Source organism: Muntiacus reevesi, chromosome 4, assembly GCF_963930625.1.
Source record: "Muntiacus reevesi chromosome 4, mMunRee1.1, whole genome shotgun sequence".
NCBI classification, from domain to species: Eukaryota; Metazoa; Chordata; class Mammalia; order Artiodactyla; family Cervidae; genus Muntiacus; species Muntiacus reevesi.
The window spans coordinates 71,837,146-71,860,988 of NC_089252.1; the positions used below are offsets into that span (position 1 = coordinate 71,837,146).

The 23,843-nt window shown below is 42.4% G+C and overlaps 1 protein-coding gene across 6 annotated transcripts in view; it reads right to left on the bottom strand.

Moving 5' to 3' along the window:
* The window catches only part of SCN10A (sodium voltage-gated channel alpha subunit 10), an 87,654-nt gene that overhangs the window by 51,874 nt on the left and 11,937 nt on the right, over positions 1-23,843 (bottom strand). For 3 of the 6 annotated variants that reach the window (XM_065933016.1, XM_065933018.1, XM_065933017.1), the window contains exons 2-9: positions 16,471-16,553; positions 12,653-12,781; positions 10,451-10,542; positions 7,775-7,996; positions 7,308-7,371; positions 3,166-3,307; positions 2,822-3,019; positions 1,930-2,100 (exon numbers count right to left, since the gene is read on the bottom strand). In XM_065933016.1, coding sequence (XP_065789088.1) covers positions 1,930-2,100; positions 2,822-3,019; positions 3,166-3,307; positions 7,308-7,371; positions 7,775-7,996; positions 10,451-10,542; positions 12,653-12,781; positions 16,471-16,505 — 1,053 coding nt within the window. In that variant the 5' untranslated portion in view covers positions 16,506-16,553. The remainder of the gene's footprint in view (positions 1-1,929; positions 2,101-2,821; positions 3,020-3,165; positions 3,308-7,307; positions 7,372-7,774; positions 7,997-10,450; positions 10,543-12,652; positions 12,782-16,470; positions 16,554-23,843) is intronic. The other 3 variants (XM_065933014.1, XM_065933015.1, XM_065933013.1) reach the window with 1 other exon arrangement.

The window sequence follows — 23,843 nt, forward strand, 5'->3', positions numbered from 1 at the left end:
TATTTGGCAGATGGTGGACAGTGGCCTCTGAGTCTAAGTACTGGACTTGTCCTAAAATCATTCGAGCAGATCAACTGGTCTCCTGTGTGTTCCCTGAAAGTCCTGCTGCGTCTCTCTGCTAAGTGCTACCCCCGATCTCCCTCTCATTACTGCTGATCAGAAAATGGCTTTTTATTAAAACTGCCTGTGGTCTACTTACTACAGTAACACACCTGGGAAAGAAGGAAGGGAATGCCTTAACAAATGGAAACTCCAATCAGTTAGCACTAAGGGAGTACCCAAACAAGGTCTCCCTGTCGTTAGAACAAACATGATCTTTCTGCCTGGAAAACATTCTCTCTCAAACCCTCCCAGTCCTCAGTTACTGGAGGACTTACTCACTATTTACTAAGAACTTCAATTATCCCCTCCTTCAAGAAGCCTTTCCTGATACACTCTCACCCTTATAAGAATAGATGTTCCTGCTCCTATTCCCCAAACAACATCTATCTGTCCCTAAACAGTATTCAACACATAGCTGTTTTTATGTCTGCCTCCTCCACCCAAATGGAAGTTCTTGGAAAATGGGCCATGTTTTAGTCAACTCTTTATACCAAGCGCCTAGTGTTGTTGACCTAGAAAGGGATGTTTCCTCCTTTGCCCTTTGAAGGTAGATCTAGCTAGAGAGATAAGCACATACATACACCAGATGATTATTGGACATCCTAGTGCTAATCTCTGTGGAGTTGACTGGATGGGAGAAATTAAAGCCCAATTCAGAGTGTCACTGCCATGTCCACAGAAACTGTGATTTATCCTGCCCTGAGGTTGTCAGAGCTCCAGTCAAATCCCAGTTTGAAACAGCTTCTGAACTGTGCCCTGTTCATGCCAGGTGCTGCTCAAAAGAGGCAGAGCAGACTCTCATAAATGCTGGTGTGTGGATGTCACCGAGGCCAGAGTGCATGGGAGTGTGTCTGTGTATGGACATGCACACATAAGTCTGGGGGTTGTAGAGATCCTATTCCAAAAAGTAACACATCTTTCAGAGGAGCACAAGGAAAAGAGATCAAGAGGGAAGTGAGATCCAGCAGCTCTGAAAAATAACCATGTCAAGCCCCTTTCGCATACTGCCAGTGTGGGACCTACTCCACCACAAAGGGGTTATTATATCTCAGGCTTGTTGAAAGGGTACATTTGGGGTACACAAGACTTTCAAGGGAGAGGGAGCTGGTGGGAGGAAACCTGGTGAGTACTGGGAATCTTGGAGTGGGAGGTAGCAGGTTATGACGAGAGGGAAAATTGCTACTGGGTCTGAAATGAGGTCCTGAAAGTATTCCCAGGCTGGATTGTTACCACGAGACAGGTGCCAGGATCTCCTGAGCCAACAGTAGGTGAGAATTTGAGCTGGAGGAGCTGAGGCATGAGGTTAGAAAGAAGCTTTTAAATGATTTCAGCATCACGAACAAGGACCCCTCCCCTGCTCCAGAACTGCAGATTAGAGTGTCAGAAGGACGCTGACGTCCAACAGGTTCACAGACACGTTATGGTCAGCATGTTCAAACCACCTGCCCTATCTATAATCCAGAGAGTTCTTCCTCCGGTGTGCCTCTCTTAGAATCACCACCAACTTAAGTGGCCAACCTGGAAACCCGGGAGTCATATTGGACTTCTCCCTTCTTTTGCAACATTCCACAGTCCTAGTCTTGTTGATTCCCTCAAGCTCCCATAAAAGTATTTATAATCCACACTCTTCCCCATCCATAATGTCCCTGCCCTAGTTTAGGCCACCATGGCAGTGGTGGAGGGGGTAGGGGGTGGATTATCAAAACATCCTCCTAGGCTCTGTGCCTCCAGTTATCTCTCTGCTACTGACCTCTTTCCATGTCAATGTATTGTCCATGGAAGCTGCAAAAGTGGGTTATCTTTAAGGCTCAAGCCTGAGTCACTTACCATTCGGTGCTGGTTGTAAGACTCAGACCGGAGTGACTTATTGTCGTCTGTGGAGCCCTCTGACACCCTTGGCTTCATTCTGTGTTTCCTTTCACTGGCAGTTTTGGAGGCCAAGGGGGATCCATTGTGAGACTGGAGAGAGGCTGTGTCAACCCCCAGAGCTGCCAGAACCTGAAGGGAGAGAATAGCAGCTATAGCCAACAGTATCTGGATGTGCTCAGCATAAATGCGTGTCCCCCAGACAGTGGGTGAGGGCTTCTCAACCAGAGGAGGTCTGATTCAGGACCTGAGTGGTGGTTGGATTGAGACACAGCAGGAAGAGCCACCACTAGGTCACCGCCCTCACACCTTGTAGTAAACTGTGTTTGATGCCCTAGGTTTCTCTCACCAGGTTAGTATGCTCACCTCCAGCTGCTTGAATGTTAGTAAACATTACTAATGTTAGTAACCCATTAGTAAATGGGTTACAGCTGCAGGATTCTGCAGAAAATCTCCTTCGTACCCTTGGCTTGAGCAAGCATGGAGGTAGGAAGCGCCAGTCCTCTTGCCTCCAGGTAGGGCTACCTCTGTGGAACAAGTCATGCCCTGGAGCTTCCCATGGGATCAGGTCAAAGTAGTCTCTAGCTGAGGCCACTTCCTTATTTAATTCTTTCCTTGTTCCATCCTGCCTTTGATCTTCTCCTAAGAGCACCCCTCAGTGAATCACTTGCACAGGCTCTTCATTTGGGTTCTTTTTTTTTTGAGAAAATCTAACCTAAGATGGTCCCTGAGATAAGATGAATCTTGCTATGGTTCCCTAAAATGACAACCTTAATGTAAGAGACTGGTCCAGATGTCTGCCCAACTGTGAACAGCCTACAACAGATTTCACAAAGGTCCAGCCCTCACTAACCTCCTGCTCTGCCCGGAGTATCTCAAGGGTCTCCTGGTACTTCTTCTCCTTGGCTTCAATTTCATCAATGGTTGCCTGGTTCTGCTCCTCATATGCCATGGTGACCACAGCCAAGATCAAATTGACCAGGTAGAAAGACCCCAGGAAGATAACAAGCACGAAAAAAATCATATAGATTTTTCCAGAAGCCCTCAGGGTCTGCAGATTTGAGAGAAAAAAAGAGAAATGTGTACCCAGATAACACGGCCCCCTGATGTGGTCAGAGTCCTCCAGGAAAAAACGTAGCCATGCAACAAACGCTCCAAACTCCAACTGAGCGTGTATGGAGACATGCAGATCAATACCTGCTGGTAGAGGCGTTCCCAGGAATCCTGTGTCATGAGGCGAAACAGTGAGAGAAAAGCCCAAGCGAAGGAATCAAAGCTGGTATAGTTAAAATCTGGGTTGTCAGATGTCTTAAGGCAGAAATAACCTTCAGGGCAGTGGCTGCGGCAAGAACAGATACGGCTGTCAATCACACAGACTTCTGTTTACTGGGGCCAAGACAGTCCAAGACTGCCAGAGGACCTGAGGGTTTGAAGTCAAAGATTGGAGTTCAAGGCCTAGCCTAATTCTCATTAGCTGAGTGACCTTGGACATTCAGCCTCTTTAGGCCTCAGTTTCTTTTGCCCATTAAGTGGGATAATAATGTTAGGAAACCACTTACCAAAACTGCCCACCGTGGCCAGACACAAAAATAACTTCTTACATGAGTTACAATAAGAGGTCCCGATAAGGAACCTACAGACTGCCGCCAAAACCAACTGGAAGAATTCAGGAGGGACCAAAAGGAGGGAGCAGACACCAGCCCCTAATAATTCTGCAAACCTCCCAGAAACCCTTGCTCTGGAATCCGTCTTGATTGACAGATGTGTGCGCCACCAGGAAGGGCCCTGAGGCAGACCAAATATGGGCATGAGCAAAATGATTGGCCAGAGGCAACCCAGAAAACCAGCACCACCTGCATAAACCCTGAGACTGGGAGCCATAGAGAGAGCACCCATTGACCAAAAAATTGCTCTGCTCAAGCACTCGTTTACAAAAATGTCTTTCATTTTGTCAGTATGTGTGTATCTCCTCAGACAATTTATTTCTGAGTGTTAGACAAGAGTCTACTTTTCTGGCCCTAGTAGGGGATTCTGCCCCCATCTCCCCCCTGCCACACCCCCCACCAAACACACACAGCCTGGCCTTGCCCCAGTAACATAATACCCTCAGTTCAGAGTTTCATGCAGAGAGAAATGGCCTGGAGAAGACTAGCTGGCCCAGACAAGACCTCATAAGCTTTTTGCAAATTCACACCGCAAGAGGGACAGTCAGTAAAACCTGAGTCAGTTGGCATCACCTGCAGAGTTGTCTTTCAAAGGAGGACACACATTAGAAAAGTTCACTGACCAATTAGATGTAACAATAAAGACGCCATTTCCCAATAACTGAGCCTCTCCCTCTCCTAAGTGTTTCACAAATGCTGTAATTTAATCATCTCAATAATCCTTTAAAAGAAAAAACAGATACAGAAGCTGGGGTTCAGAGAGAAGAAGTCAGTTGTCTAAAACCACACAGATACCAATGGATTTATTTCAAAGGAGAAATAAAATTGTCGAGTAGCTTATGAAGACTGACCTATGAAGAAAGGCCAAACTGAAGATGACTGCCTGGGGTGGGGAAGGCTCCACGTCCCTCTTCCTCATCATAAGGACCTAAGTTGATGTCAGGAAGCATCTCTAAGCTCAAGGCATGTGAGTGATCCTTTCCACCCATGTGGGATGACCTGGTTGAGGAGATGGTAATGCTTTTTTTCATAGTTAGGGATTCTACTTTAGGATTCCTCCACCAACACCAACTTCTGAGGGATCTTCTTACTCCAGACATTCAAGCAGACACATAGGCAGGAACCCATGCAACTGATTAGGGCCTGACAACTTGATTGTAACCCAATCCCAATTCTATCTATCTCCAACTTTGGTTGGAGATTTGCAAGTTTCCAGGCTCTGTAGCCCCACATATAAAGACACTCTCTTGGTTTCACTTTCCCAAGGAGCTAGTTAACCCATTACCTGGAGGTTTGCTACTTAACGCTAAGGGCAGCCTATCTCTGTCTGCTGTAGAACACCACTATAGCTGCTACGCATCAAAAGCTAACTGCTCAAGAGAATTAAATGAGACCATGGTGCAAAGGCTCTTGCAAGGTGCCTTCAGCATAGTAAATATTATATGTAAAATGCAGAATTAAAATTCTTGCTGTTTTTAACCAGAAGCTACCAAAAACATGGACTAGAATAATGTATGTGAAAGAATGCTGAAAATCATCAGGTATTTCCTGTTACTTGTTCTCCATCTTGAGACCTCAGACTTTCTCCCCGCAGTGCCATTGGTCAGTGTGGGCTTTTGCTCAGGTCTCTGACTTCTCTGTAGCTCAGCACAGAATCCAGGTTTGGTGTTCACAGCATGCCCACCAGGGTTCTCTCTGCCCGTCACCTAAGCTGGCCTCTACTTGACATCCCAGCCCTTTCCACTCCTTCCCGCCTGGCCAGGACCTACCCATCAGGACAGTTGGTCTCTCTCGGAGTCAGAGGGGGGCCCCATGGGCAGACCTCACAGCTTTACCACAGTCAGTGTATGGGTTACTGTGGAACCATCCTCGTGAGAAATGTCATTATCGAGATGGGGAAAGGACATTGACAGATCCTTGGTTTCAATTAAGTCAAAGGCAAATGAAAATTGACATCAGAACAACCCTCTTCCTGAGCTCAAGAACCAAATGCCAAGTGCATTTATAAAGAAAGAGGCCAGGGGGCCTGTGTTGCGCAAATTCTTCTGTTAGTTCCCCCCTTAGCTCTTGATGAGATTGTTTTCTTAGGGAACTGATGACGGCTGAACTCCAGCATGCCCCACCCTATGCTACTTATGCAATATAGGGCTGTTAGCCATTCAGGGAGGGGGTTGTGTGGGCCTGGGCTTCCAGACACCACTGCCATGGAGGGCAGGGATAAGCCTTTCTCATCTGTTGCCTAATCTCTTTCTACTCATACCTGCTCCTGCAAAGCAGCAGGCAGACCTGAGGAATCCCATGTGCCTTTGTTTTGTCTCACATTCTATTCTGCCACCTGGAATGGTACCACTCAAACCATCTCTTGTTCATCCAGCCTGGAGACATCCTGTTTGCCTTTCAACCTCACCACCTCTGGGAAACCTTCCTTGACATCCTCCCTGCCTCACACCATCACCTTGCTATGTTTTCCCAGCCCAGGGAGCCTCTAGGACAGCTCGGGTTCTCCACAGCACAGCATCTTTATGTATATGCATCAGAGCTCACAAACTGGCAGATTGCTGGCTGAATTTGCATTGCTAAAATATTGTGTTTGGCCCACAATATGTAGATATCTTTTGGAATTTGTAGTCAATGTTTATAGTTAAGAGAGTTTACATAAAAATTGAAATTTCCTGTCTCCATTTTAAAAACCTGGATCATCTGGAAGCAGTGGACCTATGTTTCCACATGACAACCAAAAGCTGAACTGGGAAGTGGCTACCACTTTGGCTGGAGCATGAACTCTCATGGTCTTGGTACCCACCCAGCCCATTCCTCACATTCCAGACACATGTTGTTATGTGTCTGGCCTCTGTAAGAATTTGAAATTGCACAGTCTGAGCATGTGTCTCTTCCTCCATTATGTGAGGATAATGAAACCCATGTGATGGAGTTGTGACAACGAAATGAAGATCATTTGACACAAAACATATTTAACAAATATTACTTCCTTTCTTGGGCAGATTGTTTGCAAAAATGACCACAGTTATTCCCTTTTCCATCTCCATACCCCTTTCAATATGATGTTGCAAGTTTTCCCATCAAGAGGTGAGTCTGTTCCCCCATTTCTTGGATCTGGACTCACTTGTGCCTTGCAACTTGAGTCAACAGGATGCAGTAGAAGTGACATTATGCCAATTCTAACCTAGGCCTCAAGAGACCTTGCACATTTCCATTCTTTCTCTTGGAATCCCATCTCCCGTAGGAGAATAAGCCTGGGCTAGTCTGCTGGGGGGTGAGAAACTACGCGTAACAGAGACAAGGCACCCCAGCTGAGGCCATCCGGGATCAGCTGGACCCCTGCTAATCTGTCCACTTTCTGCAGACGCATGAATGAGTCCAGTCAATGTCAGAGGAACAAGAGGCTGATCTCAGCCCAAGGTGCAGATGCACAGAATACTGAGCTAAATAAATGGCTGGTGTCTTAAGTCACAAAAATCTTGGGGATGTTTGTTTCATAGCAGGAGCTTACTCATACACTCTCTTCCCATGAGCCTGGGATGGCAGAGGCCATGGCTGATTAATTTCCACATTTTCCTTAGGACTTTCAACCTAGGCTTCACCCAGAAAGAACTGATGACAAAAAGGAGAAAGGGTTGCTGGGCACTGGTGTTTTGTTATGGCTTGAACACTCACCCTGCATCAGATCCATTGCCACAGAGTAAGGGGTCAGAAGTGCCTTCTTTGTTGGTATAGTAATCTGCAAAATAAAGCAAGAAGCAGAAGTCTCACATATGGTTCTCAACCCTCAACTCAAGCCTTGAGTGGTGAAAGCAACACCTGCTGAGACTTCTGCCTGAGCAAGGAGAACACAGTTGACTGTGTGCCCTCCGTGGGTATGCTGGGAGCTAGGGAGGGGAAATGTCTCATCTGGGAAGAGAGAAGCTGAGCTGTGGCCTCAGCCTTGAGCATCCTCCAGCAGAGGCAAAATGACTTGCCTCTGGACTGATCGCGCATTTCCTTGTAAAAGGGACATTGGACAACCGAGAATGGGGGGCCCCAAAGTAAAACACAACTCATGAGAAGCATTTCAGTGGGAAAGAGGAATCAAAATATATGTCTGCACAGGTATGTAGAGGTGTCACACTCCCCACCAACCAGACCTTGGTCCCCATGGCAGTAATTCCACTCCCGTTGTTCGTGAGAGGAGTAATTGGCTGTCTCGTTGACAGCTGTGCAATTCTTGACACATTTGTTCTTGAGGTTGCCCTTGAAGAGCTGCAGGCCCACCAGGGCAAAGACACTCAGGCAGAAGACAGTGAGAATGGTCACGTCAGCCAGCTTCTTCACCGAGTGGATCAGGGCCCCCACGATGACCTTCAGTCCTGTGGGAAGATGACAGTGATACTCTCACTCGGATGACGTGGCACACACAGAGCACACACATGTGCCTGGCACACTTGCATCTTAGCCTTCCTAGCCTTTCACTACACACAGGTGTGAGATATTTTACAAACTCTACTGCTACTGCTAAGTCACTTCAGTCGTGTCCGACTCTGTGTGACCCCATCCCTGGGATTCTCCAGACAAGAACACTGGAGTGGGTTGCCATTTCCTTCTCCAGTGCATAAAAGTGAAAAGTTAAAGGGAAGTCGCTCAGCCATGTCCGACTCTTCTCGACCCCATGGACTGCAGCCTACCAGGCTCCTCCATCCATGAGGCAAGAGTACTGGAGTGGGGTGCCATTGCCTTCTCCTTTACAAACTCTAGGACAGTTTCAAGCCCAGTTCCTCATCTGAACCTTGCCATAAACATGAGAGGCAGATAGGAAGAGAATACTGTCCAACTGTAAAGATGAGGCAACTGAGACCCAGACTATGCATTATTAAAATCTTCTTAAAGTGAATAAATTCCTGACAGTAGCGATTTGATGAAAAAATAACTGCTGACTACCTGCTATGCTCCAGGTACTAGGCCTAGCATGAGGCTGCCAATTTCACTCCAGTCATTTGGTATCTATTATTCTGTCCTTATCTCAGTCCTGGGAGGCAGCTTGAGGCTTGGGGACACACGAACATTGGTGTGTGAGAAAGAAAGAAGGAGAAGGAGAAGAAAAGAAGGAAGAAGGAAGAAGGAAGAGGAACGAAAGAGGAGGTGGAAGAAAAGGAAGAAGAGGAGGAAATGGAGGGAGGGAGGGAGAGATGCAAGGGAGACAGAACAAGACAGAGACACAAAGACAGAGGGGTGAACACAGCAATAGAGTGAGGCCATGAGTGACACTGAGAGTCACTGAGGAAGAGACAGAATCTGAGCAGTATAGCTGGCAGCAAAGATGGGGCCCCTGCTTGTTTAAGGAAGGATGACTTATTGCTCTGGCAAAGGAAATCACCTTCTTCGGAAAAGCAGATTTTTAGGTAGCAGAAAGAGCTCTAAGCAGAGAAGCAAGCTGCGATCTAGCCTTGCCTTGCCTTTTCGGTCATCAAATAATCCACTGAGCACCCTCTGCCCTGCTTGATTCCCTCTCAGGAGCCAAGCAGTGGTTAAGGCACTGGCCTGTGTGGGGCTGTCTGACCAGTGAGGGGAAACTCTATAGCATTACTGAGGATGTGGGCACACGGAGAAACAGTCCATCACAGAAGCCTGGGGGTGGGAGTAGGGCCGGGTGGGGGGTTGAGGAAGCTGGGAAGGACCAGGGAGCCTCCTTGAGGAAGTCGGAGCATGGCAGAACCCTGAGGATGCGTATGAGTTGAGTGAAGAAGAGAAGGGACTTTCCTAACAGAGGAGCAGCGTGGCCTGGGGCTGAGTGATGAGCAAACGCTATGAGTATCTGTGGAACCACAGGAAGATTCTGAAGGTGGGTACAGGAGAGAGATGAGGCAGGAGGGGAGTCTCCATAGGCCAGGTGTTATATACAAAACTCAGGGTCTTCCTGGCTGAGTAGGTGAGAGAGATACTAAGGGGAAGAACTGACTACTTATGGCTGCGATTTTCTTCATGAAGAAAATGATTCTTCATGATTTTCTTCATTCAGTGGAAGTTGGCAAAAACTTTCCAGTCATTTCCTGCAGAGCCAGATGCAGAACTGTGGAAAGGGACTTCTACTCTAGTGTAAGTATTTCTGTTTCCAGGTGAGGGCAAGGGTTTTGGGGTGAGGGAGGGGAGACAACCCATTGGGCCACAAGGGGGAAGCCTTGAGTCCCATCTCAAGGCCATTACCTGGTCTCAGGCCTCACCATCCCCTCCATCAACCCAGAGGGGGGTGAGGAGTATCAGGTGGCAACATAGATCTGGGAGGCCCAATAAGATCAGCCCTGGGGGACTATTTCCATTTCTGAATTGTCTGTAATCAAGAACTGTCTAATTATTTTCTCTTCTGTGGGTCCAAAGACAGGGCTGAGGCTCAAATGTTCAGATTCATGAAAATGGGGAAGACAATCACCATAGCCTAGGACTACCTTTTCCCTTCTTCTCTGTTTCCAGGCTTACATTTCGGTTTAAAGTATAAATGAGAATCTGACTGGAGGCTTGCCTGAATCCCGCAAGGAAAATGTAAAACAAGGTCCTGACCTTTTTGTCCTTTATGGATGCCATGAGTTACTCTGGACAGAGCGCTGGCTAAGAATCAGGACATAAGGTTTCCAGGTTACAAATGCCTCTAGTGATAAGGATTCGGGATTGTGTTTTCTACTCTCTGTGCCTCAGTTTCTTTTTCTCTTAAATAAGGACAATAGTCCATGTTCTGGCAATTTACAGAGCTCTTGTGAAAATCAAAGTGGGATGTTAGGCTTTGGAAACCAACATAAACTCTATGAGTAAATGTGCTGGTTAAAGCTACTCACCCGGGATCACAGACACGGTTTTTAAAGCTCTAAGGACTCTGAACGTCCGCAGGCCTGAGATCCCTCGGAGATCTGTCACTTCACCAGCATAGCTGTAGGACCAGAAATCAGTCAGCATCTCTGCATGAAGAGGGTCTTGGGACTTTATGCAGCATAAATAAAGACAATTTTGGGCAACACAAGCCTAGGAAGGACCTAGAACAGACACTGAGAATCTCCTGGCACTTGCATCCATAGACTGACATGAACCCTGATTTAATTATGGCAATATTTTTCAGAGTGGCCTCTTTGAGAAGATGCAAGGACTTCCCTGGTGGTTCAGTGGTAAAGAATCCGCCTGCAAAGCAGGACACCTGGGTTCAATCCCTGGGTCAGGAAGATTCTCTGGAGAAGGAAATGGCAACCCACTCCAGTATTCTTATCTGGGAAATCCCATGGACAGAGGAGCCTGGCAGGCTACAGTCCATGGGATAACAGGAATTGGACATGACTTAGCAAGTAAACCACCACCACACCATTGTGATCCAGAAGATTATGTGTACTACCCATGCAGATGGTGTGTGGCCAACCCATCTCCTTGGGCACTGGTTCCTCAGGGAAAGATCTTCATGTTCAGGAGGTACAAAGCCGATCCATTTTGACAGGTCAGTTATAAGCTCAGATTTAAGGTCTCCAACTTCTCCCTGAGGGAATGGGACTAACCCTGGAAAATGACTCCCAAAGCAAGTCTTTGGCAAAGAGACCCTGGGCCACACAGTCCCAAATGAGGAAGTTGGAAAGAGATAAGGATAATACCCCTGGAATGGCAGCCTGTTTCAGTTCAGTCACTCAGTCATGTCCAGCTCTTTGAGACCTCATGGACTGCAGCACGCCAGGCTTCCCTATCCATCACCAACTCCTGGAGCTTGCTCAAACTCATGTTCATTGAGTTGGTGATGCCATCCAACCATCTCATCCTCTGTCATCCCCTTCTCCTCCTGCCTTCAATCTTTCCCAGCAAATGAGTCACTTTTCAAATGAGTCACTTCTTCGCATCAGGTGGCCAAAGTATTGGAGTTTCAGCTTCAGCATCTGTCCTTCCAATGAATATTCAGGACTGATTTTCTTTAGGACTGACTGGTTGGATCTCTTTGCAGTCCAAGGGACTCTCAAAAGTTTTCTCCAACACCACAATTCAAAAGCATCAATTTTTCATCCCTCAGCTTTCTTCAGAGTCCAACTCTCATGTCCATACATGACTACTGGAAAAACCACAACTTTGACTAGACAGACTTTTGTTGGCAAAGTACTGTCTCTGCTTTTTAATATGCTGTCTAGGTTGGTCATAGCTTTTCTTCCAAGGAGCAAAAATTAAAAGTATCTTTTAATTTCATGGCTCCAATCACCATCTGCAGTGATTTTGGAGCCCCCAAAAATCAAGTCTGTCACTGTTTCCATTGTTTCCCCATCTATTTGCCATGAAGTGATGGGACCAGATGCCATGATCTTCAGTTTTTTGAATGTTGCGTTTTAAGCCAGCTTTTTCACTCTCCTCTTTCACTTTCATCAAGAGGTCCTTCAGTTTCTCTTCACTTTCTGCCATAAGGGTGGTTTCACCTGTGTATCTGAGATTATTAATATTTCTCTTGGCAGTCTTGGTTCCAGCTTGTGCTTCCTCCAGCCCAGCACTTCTGCAAATAAGTTAAATAAGCAGGATGACAATATACAGCCTTGGAGTAGTTCTTTCCCATTTTGGAATCAGTCTGTTGTTCCATATCCAGTTCTAACTGTTGCTTCTTGACCTGCATACAGGTTCCTCAGGAGGCAGGTAAGGTGGTCTGATATTCTCATCTCTTAAAGAATTTTCTGGCACCCCACTCCAATACTCTTGCCTGGAAAATCCCATGGATGGAGGAGCCTGGTAGGCTGTAGTCCATGGGGTTGCTAAGTGTTGGATACGACTGAGTGACTTCCCTTTCACTTTTCACTTTCATGCATTGGAGAAGGAAATGGCAACCCACTCCAGTGTTCTTGTCTGGAGAATCTCAGGGATGGGGGAGCTCGGTGGGCTTCTGTCTATGGGGTTGCACAGAGTCGGACACGACTGAAGCGACTTAGCAGTAACATAATCAAAGGCTTTGGCATAATCAATAAAGCAGAAGTAGATGTTTTTCTGGACATACCTATAATGTCATACACAGATCAATGTGGAGAAATACTCACGCCAGAGTGATGACACTAAAATCCAGCCAGTTCCAAGGATCTCTCAGGTAAGTGAACTCATTTAGACAAAATCCTCTTGCCAATATCTTTATCAAGGCTTCAAAGGTATAAATGACAGTGAAGACATATCTGGGAGGGAAGGTGGAAAAGGAGTGTTAATTGCACCTTGGAGAGAGCTGTCCACCAAAGGGAGAGTGGCTGTGATTGTTCCAAAGGAGAACATGCAAAGAGTCACCAAGGTGGGGAAGGAGAAGAGCGGAAGGTAGGGAGATGAGATGCAGATGGAGGAGCTCAGAGCAATCAAAAAGATGGGTGGGGTGGGGGGGGATGTGAGTGGCTGGGATGACTAGCAGCCTCTGCTGCTCTGAAGGTAAGCAGAGGGCTATGGCACGCAACCATCACAGGGTTCCAAAGTTCCTCCTGTTCCAAGAGGTTCCTCAAGGTTCCCTGCCCTGAGGGAAGCTGGCAGTTCCTCCATCAACTTGTTGACTGAAGATACAGAAGAGGAAGGAGATCTGACTACTGTCCCCCTCTCCAGACTTCTCTGCTTCCCACTGTCTTTTCTTCTCATGCCACACTTGGCCTGCTGGCATTTCTGGCCTCAGGGATCCTGGTCTGTTTACTATCTAAAGCAGTAAATAACTAGGTGTCATGGAAGAGAAAAGCATCTGAATTCATACACATTTTCTTAGGAGGATGGGTCCTGTTAGAGGAAGTCATCTCAAAAGAGTCTTTTTATTCTGTTGGACACATTTTGGGCTTGGATTTGAGGAGAAGGCTCCAAAGCTGAGGTTGGGAGTAGGGGAGTGTTTCTCTAATGTTCAGAATGCCTCAATCACCGACAGCAGTGGTTCTCAGACTCCAGCACAGATTTGACCAATCCCATGGAAAGCTTGTTCAAGCATAGATTTCCAGGCTGTCAGCCCAGAGTTTCTGATTCGGTAAGTCTGGGGTAGAGCCCAAGATTTTGCATTTCTAACAAGTTCCCAGCTGAGCCTAATGCTGCTGGCCTGAGGAACTATCCTTTGAGAACTATTGCCCAAAGGGACATAAATGCATGCATAAATCACACCTAATTTTGGATACGCTACATTTTTAAAAAATTTTAAGATTCTAAATGTAAATACTGGTATGAAAAATGAAGACTTTTGATTGAATATGGCAGATTGAACCTGTATTTACCTCCAATCTTTTGGAAATCCTTCTTAAATGATAGTAAAAGGAACTTTTAAAAAAAGCATACATTCACTAGGGCAATGACAATGGAGAACACAACAGTATTTTGGAAATTAGAGTGAAGATGGATGAAAGGTAACTGACAGCAGACCCTAGAAAGCTGGAAGCGGGGAGTTCCCAGAAGCAAACCAACCCAGAGAGCGGAGCTACTTAGGACTTAGGGATGCTAAACGTCTCTGAAAGTGGAGCCCAGGGAGACAGTGGCAAGTGGGTCTGTAAAGAGAGCTTGAGCGTCTTTTATTAACAAGTAATTGGGCTTTCTAAATACCACCCCCCACCACCCATTCAGAGAGGAACTGCCTCCTCTGATCTGGAAATAGACTGACTGAATAAGAGGGAGAGAGCTGCATCCTGAAACATGGATATGAAAGAAAAATTTACATATGTGCTAAAAGGCAGACAACCCTGCCACCCACCCACTTCTTCCCCTCAGTAAGTTCCTAGAAGCTTGGCAGTCAGGCTAACAGCTCAGGGAGATGCTGCACTTTTCATATATTCAGGCAGCTAGTGAGCATCAGGAATCTGTAGGATACTTCTAACACTAAAGACTAAAGGAACGAAACAGGGAAGAAAAAGAAAAAGAGAGAATGCAGATAGAAGTAGATTTAGGAAATATCCTTATCATTAATACTTTTAGAGACTTAGGAGATGAGAAGGTAGTGGGTACAAATAGAAGGCTACAAACTGGAACATTCAAAGGACAAGAGCAAACACTTGAAAGCAAAAATATGAAAGCAAAATTAAAACATTAATAGAAGGGCTAGAAATAAAGTTGAAATCTCACAGAAAGTGAAACAAAAAGAAATAAATAAGAGGTGACTACAAATATGAAAATTAGAGAATTAGACCAATAGGTATAATGTCTGATTAATGGAAGATCCAAAAAGAAATAGAGAAGGAAATATACAGGAGAAAATTATCAAAGAAATAATATAAGAAAATTTCCCTAAACTGAAGGATCTAGTCAGTTAATATATCCATGAGTGGTCAGGAAAATGAATGAAAAATGTTCATATCAAGGCACAGCATCACAAAATTTGAGAATATTTTACACAAACAGAAGAGCCTAACTTTTTCTGAGGGAGTGAAAATCAGAGGTCACATAAAAAGGACTGAGAATCAAAATAGTGCAGATTTCTTCATAGCAAAAATTGGAGGTTATAAGACAATGGAATAAAGCCTTAAAATTTTTGAGGAAAATAATTTCTAACATAGAATTGCTTCTCCAGCTAAACTGTTAAATGAGGGTAGAATAAAGATATGCCAAGTATTTATTTCCCACTAACCCATCTAAAAAAGTTACTAGATGATGTGTCCCACCAAAACAAGGAAGTAACCAATAAAGAGAAGGATATGGGATGCAGGGAAGTGACAAATGGAATCCAAAAGAGGATGAAGAAAGAAAAATCTCTGGAAAAGATCTGTTCATCACACTGAGGGAACATCTAGATCAAATTGAGGCAGCAGTTGAGGGACTCTAAGGGGGATTTTCCCAAGAAAAATGGAAATTGATGGATAATCTGATACATTCAAGTAAATTTAAGCAAAAATTAAACCTCTGGAGAAGACTTTGGGTACAAATTAGTGATAAATATATAGAAAACTGAGCAAAGGAAGAAATGAAGTCCTTATTAACTCCAGAGAAAGCAAAAAATATATGTATATACATAACCAAAATATACTGCATGATATAGCTGTGAGTAGTATTTGCTTAGCAATACTATTCTATAGTCATATATATAGTCAGGCAGTGTACATATCGTCTGATTATCTAACCAAAAATTATAGCTATAATGGGAAGAGAAGAGACAGAAAGAGAAAATAAGTGCTTATACGTGAACCTAATCCCTTTCTTTTCTATAACAGAAAGTCAATAGATAATATCTGATGTGGAAAAAATTTTTTAAAAATAGTGGTCTGAGTATATTATTAGAGAATGAGACGTATCAAAGAAAGCAGTAGGAAAAAAAAAAAAAAAACCAGAGTGGTTGCCTCTAAAAATATAGATTAGGCATGAGGAGATGAGAAACATGAAATTGCTGTTTTTGTTTGAATCTTTATGGAGTTATGTGACCTTTTAAACCATGTATCTCTGTATCTTAACTAAAAGTAAAAATCAAATTAAAAAGCGAATAGCAGTAATGTTTTTTTCCTATCTGTGAGAGGAGAAATGCTGTTTGAAATCATTCACGAAGAAATCTATATCTGGCTGGGGAGCTGCTTGAGCTGTCAGCTGCCATAGCTTGTTGGGTTTCCCCCCGCTCTTTATGTTTTCTAAATTAGAAAATCTTAACTCAGAATTATAGGTTGTTGGGAAGCTTTGACAGATTATTTCTGGCCTTTCAGATCAAATGCAGATCTAGAAATTATGGTGAGAGTTCTCTCTAAAGACTATTTTCAGAGTTTCACCAGAGGACAAGAGCCCCAGCTTGGTGACACTGCAAGCTAGGTAAACGGTCTCAGCTGGGGGAGACAGCAGCTGATGGAGTCACATCCTCTCTCTGGTGACATTAGCCTCACAAGGTATTTTTGCATGTTCAGATACAGCATTTGGATGTGATTTTTAAGATGCAAAGACATACCTTAAGTGTTTTTCCTGGTGAGCGAAGAAAATCATTGGTACTGGGAAAATGTTGAACTCTCAGCCACTGAGCTGTTTGCACCACTGTTGAGTTTTAAGAAGTTGTGATATTTAATCATTTAAAAATTCTGGTATTTAGACCCTGAAGTCAAAGATCCAGACTATTCAACATCCTAAATGTATTACTGAGACAGGCCATGCATAGTCACAGAAACACTCATTTTAAAAGATTTGACTTCTTATTAGAAAACACTGCAAAACCTTTTGCTGTTGTTGTTGTTTGCCAGCCAGAGCAATTGGTGTGCAAAAGTGTCCTGTACTCACTTTTTGTTTCAGTCCTATTGACTGAGGAGACATATACTAATTGACCACAGTCAGTTTATAATCACAACTCCCGTGATGTCCCTCAACAAGCAAATCAGGGTCCGGAGGCATGCTATAGACAGACCTCCACTATTTTCACCATGAAGTGCCATACTGCATTTGGAAGCAACATCTCCCATTGGTACAGTGATGCCTTTCCTTGCTGCTCATGTAGCTAGAGCTTATTTAATATCAGTTTAACTATCTTTTCTTTTCACTGTGGTAAAACACATATAATAAAAAATTTACTACTTTAAATAACCATTTTTAAGTATACAATTCAGCAGCATTAAATACTTTCATAAAATTTGTGCAAACATCACCAAAGTATATCCATCTCTAAAACTTTTTCATCATCTCCAAGAGAAACTCATTAAGCAACTCCCCATTTCTCCCTCCCCTGTTCCCTGGCAACCACTATTCTACCTTGTCTCCATAAATTTGCCTATTCTAGGTACCTCGTATAAGAGGAATCATATCAATACAATACTGGTCCTTTTTCATATCTGGCAAATTTAACTTGGCATAGTATTTTAAAGCTTCATCCATGTTGTGGCAAGTATCAGAATCTCATTCATTTTTAAGGCTGAATAATATTTCATCATATATACATACCACATTTTGTTTACCATTTATTTCTTGGACATTTGTCCATTTATCTGTTGATGGGACATTTGGAAACCACCTTTCAAGTATTGTGAATAAGGCTGCTATGAACATTGGCATAGGATTTAATGTGCTTTTTAAAGTCTATTTCATAATTGACAAACTAAGTTTAATTAAACCAGAAATCTCTTCTTTTAAAATCAGCTTCATGATAAATAGGACTAAAAGTTATTGAATACTTCTCTCTCACATATATGGTGAATCTATACTGACAACTGACTTATTCAATCATTTTACTCAACTATGAAGTACAGTGTCTGCTTGTTTACATACATAACAGTCATCAATTTTTAAATGCCAGTCACATTATAAGAAATCCAATAGCTCTGACAAAGGAATTCTACTGATTATTTCTTGCTTTCTTTCCAACTACAATATTTGTTATTTTTGAAGCTGGTTTTATATCTTACCAGCAAGGATAAAACTGTGCTTATTTTTGCTATGAGGGCAAATGATGACTCTATAGTTTTTATATCTTTCAACCTTTAACATGGAATTTTGACAATTTTGTACTGGAAATCCTTTTGTGTGTGTGTGTGTGTGTGTTTGTACTAGGGACAGTCAGCTGATTTAAAAGTGAGGTTGATAAATTAGAATATAGTAAGGAAGTTTTGGAAGTCTTCTAGTATTCTTTGATAAACTGTTAAGAGATAATAAATTAGGTATTAGAACAAAGGGGCTTCCCTGGTGGCTCAGACAGTAAAGAATCTGCCTGCAATGCAGGAGACCTAGGTTTGATCTCTGGGTTGGGAAGACCCCCTGCAGAAGGAAATGGCAACCCACTCCAGTATTCCTGCCTGGAGAACTCCAGGAACAGAGGAGCCTGGCGGGCTACAGTCCATGGGGTCGCGGAGTCGGACACGACTGAGCGACTAATACACACACACTTGACCAGAAGGATCATTGATCCAATAAAATTTATTTATCATTATTCATTGTCATCTCCCTGTTTTCTTATTTATTTTTATCTGCTTTTGTGAGATTATCCACATCGATCGTCCACTTATGACATACAGATTCAAGCTTTTTGCTTTGACAGAGTCCATTTATTACTTATAGGATTTATTTTTCTATTTCAGTCATTATTATATTTCTGCAAACCACTTTTACAATGAGAGTTCGTTCTTTGAATTGTGATACTATGCAATGGTAATGATGACAAGTTCAAGTTTAACAAAAGTAAACAACAAATGTAAATGTAATATCATAGGACAATAAAATACATTAGTTAAGATAGAGGATTAACTCCATAACTAATTCCATGTTAACCAGTATGAACTAATGTCAGTCCTTGAAGTTCATACACTGCTCTAAAAAACACGAAAAGTCACAAATTCTAAGTAAATGACGATTAATTTTACATTTCAGATTTTTAAATGATCTATGTGTAAAATGATTACATTGCTTTTTCTTCTGAATCTGTCAAATGTTTTAGAAGCTACTAAGAGACTTTCAGTGAAAGTCTCTTTCTTTGATCACTTATTGAGAAATGCCATGGGGGGATGGAGAGCTGAATTGTTCTGCAGAGCAGAGTGAGAATTTGGAGTTCTCAGGGCCAATAGAGAAGGAAGACAGTGAAGCAGAGACGGAAAAGCAACCCAAAGGGTTGGCTCATGAAAGAAGATTATAAGTCAGTCTCATTTACCTAGACAGATCAAATGAAATGCTGGCAAACTGAATCCAGCATTGATCAAGCTAGAACCATTAAAGGAGATTAGCAAATTTATTACTGTAATCTACTATATCAATAGATCAAAGACGATATGATAATAAGAATAGAAATATTGATAAAAACCAATACTCATTCCAAATGAAACTCTTAAACCAGAAGTGAAAAGAAATATCCATAACTTGATAAGGGAAGTATCATATAAGAATCCCATAGTTATCATGGTAATAGTGAAATATTAGATGCATATTCTTTAGAACCAAGAACAAAAGAAATATGGTTACTATTATAGCATCAGTTCAGCATTGTCCTGAAAGTCCTGGCCAATTTAATAAGACAGGAAAAATAAACAAGTGGTATAAGAATCATAAAGAAGCAATTTCCTCATTATTTGCAGATTATATAACTGTTTCAATAATAATTGTTAAGGAGTTCTGCAAGGTTGCTGAATGCGAAACCAATATACATAAATTTAATAACATCAATTTATCTTAGCAATAGAAATATTCAAAAGGGCAACAAAATGGTAATGTACCTAGAGACAAGATACATAAGAACTTTATAGAAGATGCTAACTCTTATGGAAGAATATAAAAGAAAGCTTATATAATTTGGGAGATACAATTATATATGTTATAAAAGTGGCAATTTTTCCTGTGGTAATAGATAAATTCAATGCATTTACAAAGTTTTAAGAGTTATAAGAAAAGAGCTTGAAAATCTGACCCTTAAATTGATATGGAAAAGTAAAGAAATGCAAAAAACCAAGATAATTTTTACAAAGACAAGGAAGGAGGGGTCAAATGATCAACCAGATTAAGTCCTACTATAAAGCATTTAGATAATGTGGTATTGACTCAAGGAGTGACAAATAGATCAGTAAGAGAGACAGACTTGAGTATGCATGGGAATTAGGTGTGTGACAGAGGTAGTAGGAGGAATCACAAGAGAAATGATAACCTACTAAGAATGGTGCTGGAATAATCTTTATGGGAAAATATTAGAAGCATATCACATATCTCACACACACACACACACACACACACACGTGCGCACGCGTGTGTCTGAGGGGATGAATTATCTAAATACAAAGAAATATGATAACTTTAAGAAGGAAACACAGGTGATATAGTACAGAATATTTTATAGCAGTACAAATTATGATATGGATACATACAAACAAAGTGCTATTTAAAAATTTTTTCTTCCCTAGAAATTATATGATTTTCATTTGTTGCTATTTTTCATCTAAGCGTTCTCCAAGAAAGGTTTTAAAAAGTATCAAATGGAAGCATCATTTTTTTCCCCTGATTTTGTTATTATTTTCTCATTTTATTGCAATGTGATCAGAGAATATTTTCTTTATTATTTCTACTGTTTGGATCTTGTCTAGGTTTTATTGTTTAATATTTGGCCAATTTATACAGTTTTTTTCAAGGAATATAGTTTGAAATATGTTAATTAGCTCTATCTTATTAATTATGATACTCTGGTTATCTGTATCCCTACATACTTTTTAATATATTTTATCTGTCATATGACTGAAAGAAATTAATTACACTTCTCTATACCCTACAAGTTTGGCCTAACATAAAATTGGATTAAAGATTTACTGAGCATGACCCTGCCCATCAGAACAAGACCCAGTTTCCCCTTCAGTCAGTCTCTTCCATCAGGAAACTTCCATAAGCCTCTTATCCTTCTCCATCAGAGGGCAGACAGAATGAAAACCACAATCACAGAAAACTAACCAAACTGATCATATGGACCACAGCCTTGTCTAACTCAATGAAACTATGAGCCATGCCGTGTGGGGCCACCCAAGATGGACGGGTCACGGTGGAGAGTTCTGACAAAACATGGTCCACTGGAGAAGGGAATGGCAAACCACTTCATATTCTTGCCCTGAGAACCCCATGAACAGTATGAAAAGGCAAAAAGATAGGGCACTGAAAGATGAACTCCCCAGGTCGGTAGGTGCCCAATATGCTACTGGAGATCAGTAGAGAAACAACTCCAGAAAGAATGACGAGAGAGAGCCAAAGCAAAAACAATATCCAGTTGTGGATGTGACCAGTGATGGAAGTAAAGTCTGATGCTTTGAAGAGCAATATTGCATAGGAACCTGGAATGCTAGGTCCATGAATCAAGGCAAATTGGAAGTGGTCAGACAGGAGATGGCAAGAGTGAATAAAGACATTTTAGAAATCAGTGAACTAAAATGGACTGGAATGGGGGAATTTAACTCAGATGACCATTGTATCTACTACTGTGGGCAAGAATACCTTAGAAGAAATGGAGTAGCCATCATAGTATCAAAGGAGTCCGAAATGCAGTATTTGGATGCAATCTCAAAAAGGACAGAATGATCTCTGCTCGTTTCCAAGGCAAACCATTCAATATCACAGCAATCCAAGTCTATTCCCTGACCAGTAATGCTGAAGAAGCTGAAGTTGAACGGTTCTATGAAGACCTACAAGACCTTCTAGAACTAACACCCAAAAAAGATGTCCTTTTCATTATAGGGGACTGGAATGTAAAAGTAGGAAGTAAAAAAATACCTGGAGTAACAGGCAAATTTGGCCCTGGAGTAAAGAATGAATCAGGGCAAAGGCTAATAGAGTTTTGCCAAAAGAACACACTGGTCATAGCAAACACCCTCTTCTAACAACACAAGAGAAGACTCTACACATGGACATCACCAGGTGGTCAATATTGAAATCAGATTGATTATATTCCTTGCAGCCAAAGATGGAGAAGCTCTCTATATCAGCAAAAACAAGACCGGGAACTGACTGTGGCTCAGATCGTGAACCCCTTATTGCCAAATTCAGACTTAAGTTGAAGAAAGTAGAGAAAACCACTAGATCATTCAGGTATGACCTTAATCAAATCCCTTATGATTATACAGTAGAAGTGACAAATAGATTCAAGGGATTAGATCTGATAGACAGATTACCTGAAGAACTATGGACAGAGGTTTGTGACATTGAACAGGAGGCAGTGATCAAGACCATTCCCAAGAAAAAGAAATGCAAAAAGGCAAAATGGTTGTCTGAGGAGGTCTTATAAATAGCTGTGAAAAGAAGAGAAGAGAAAAGCAAAGGAGAAAAGGAACGATATGCCCATTTGAATGCAGAGTTCCAAAGAATAGCAAGGAAAGATAAGAAAACCTTCCTCAGTGATCAATGCAAAGCAATAGAGGAAAACAACAGAATGGAAAAGACTAGAGATCTCTTCAAGAAAATTAGAGATACCAACGGAACTTTTCATGCAAAGACAGGCACAATAAAGGACAGAAATGGTATGGACCTAAAAGAAGCAGAAGATATTAAGAGAAGGTGGCAAGAATACACAGAAGAACTATACAAAAAAGATCTTCATGATCCAGATAATCACAATGGTGTGATCACTCACCTAGAGCCAGGCATCCTGGAATATGAAGTCAAGTGGGTCTTAGGAAGCACCACTACAAACAAAGCTAGTGGAGGCGACGGAATTCCAGTTGAGCCATTTCAAATCCTAAAAGATTGTGCTGTTAAAGTGATGCACTCAATATGCCAGCAAATTTGGAAAACTCAGCACTGGCCACAGGACTGGAAAAGGTGTTTTCATTCCAATCCCAGAGAAAGGCAATGCCAAAGAATGCTCAAACTACTGCACAATAGCACTCTTCTCACACGCTAGCAAAGTAATGCTCAAAATTCTCCAAGCCCGGCTTCAACAACACGCGAACCATGAACTTCCAGATGTTCAACCTGGTTTTAGAAAAGGCAGAGGAACCAGAGATCAAATTGCCAACATCTGCTGGATCATCAAAAAAGCAAGAGAGTTCCAGAAAAACATCTACTTCTGCTTTATTGACTATGCCAAAGCCTTTGACTGTGTGGATCACAACAAACTGTGTAAAATACATAAAGAGATGGGAATACCAGACCACCTGACCTGCCTCCTGAGAAATCTGTATGCAGTTCAAGAAGCAACAGTTAGAACTGGATGTGGAACACCAGACTGGTTCCAAATTTGGAAAGGAGTATGTCAAGGCTGTATATTGTACCCTGCTTATTTAACTTATATGCAGAGTACATCATGAGAAATGCTGGATTGGATGAAGCACAAGCTGGAATCAAGATTGCTGGGAGAAATATCAATAACCTCAGACATGTAGATGACAACACCCTTATGGCAGAAAGTGAAGAAGAACTAAAGTGCCTCTTGATGAAAGTGAAACAGGAGAGTGAAAAAATTGGTTTAAAACTCAACATTCAGAAAACTAAGATCATGGCATCTGGTCCCATCACTTCATGGCAAATAGATGGGGTAACAATGGAAACAGTGACAGACTTGATTTTTCTGGGCTCTAAAATCACTACAGATGGTGACTGCAGCCAACCCTATTAAAAGCAGAGACATTACTTTGTGAACAAAGGTCCGTCTAGTCAAAGCTATGGTTTTTCCAGTAGTCATGTATGGATGTGAGAGTTAGACCATAAAGAAAGCTGAGGGATGAAGAATTGATGCTTTTGAACTGTGGTGTTGAGAGGACTCTTGAGTGTCTCTTGAACTGCAAGGAGATCCAACCAGTCAATCCTAAAGGAAATCAGTCCTGAATATTCATTGGAAGGACTGATGCTGAAGCTGAAACTCCAACACTTTGGCCACCTGATGCGAAGAAG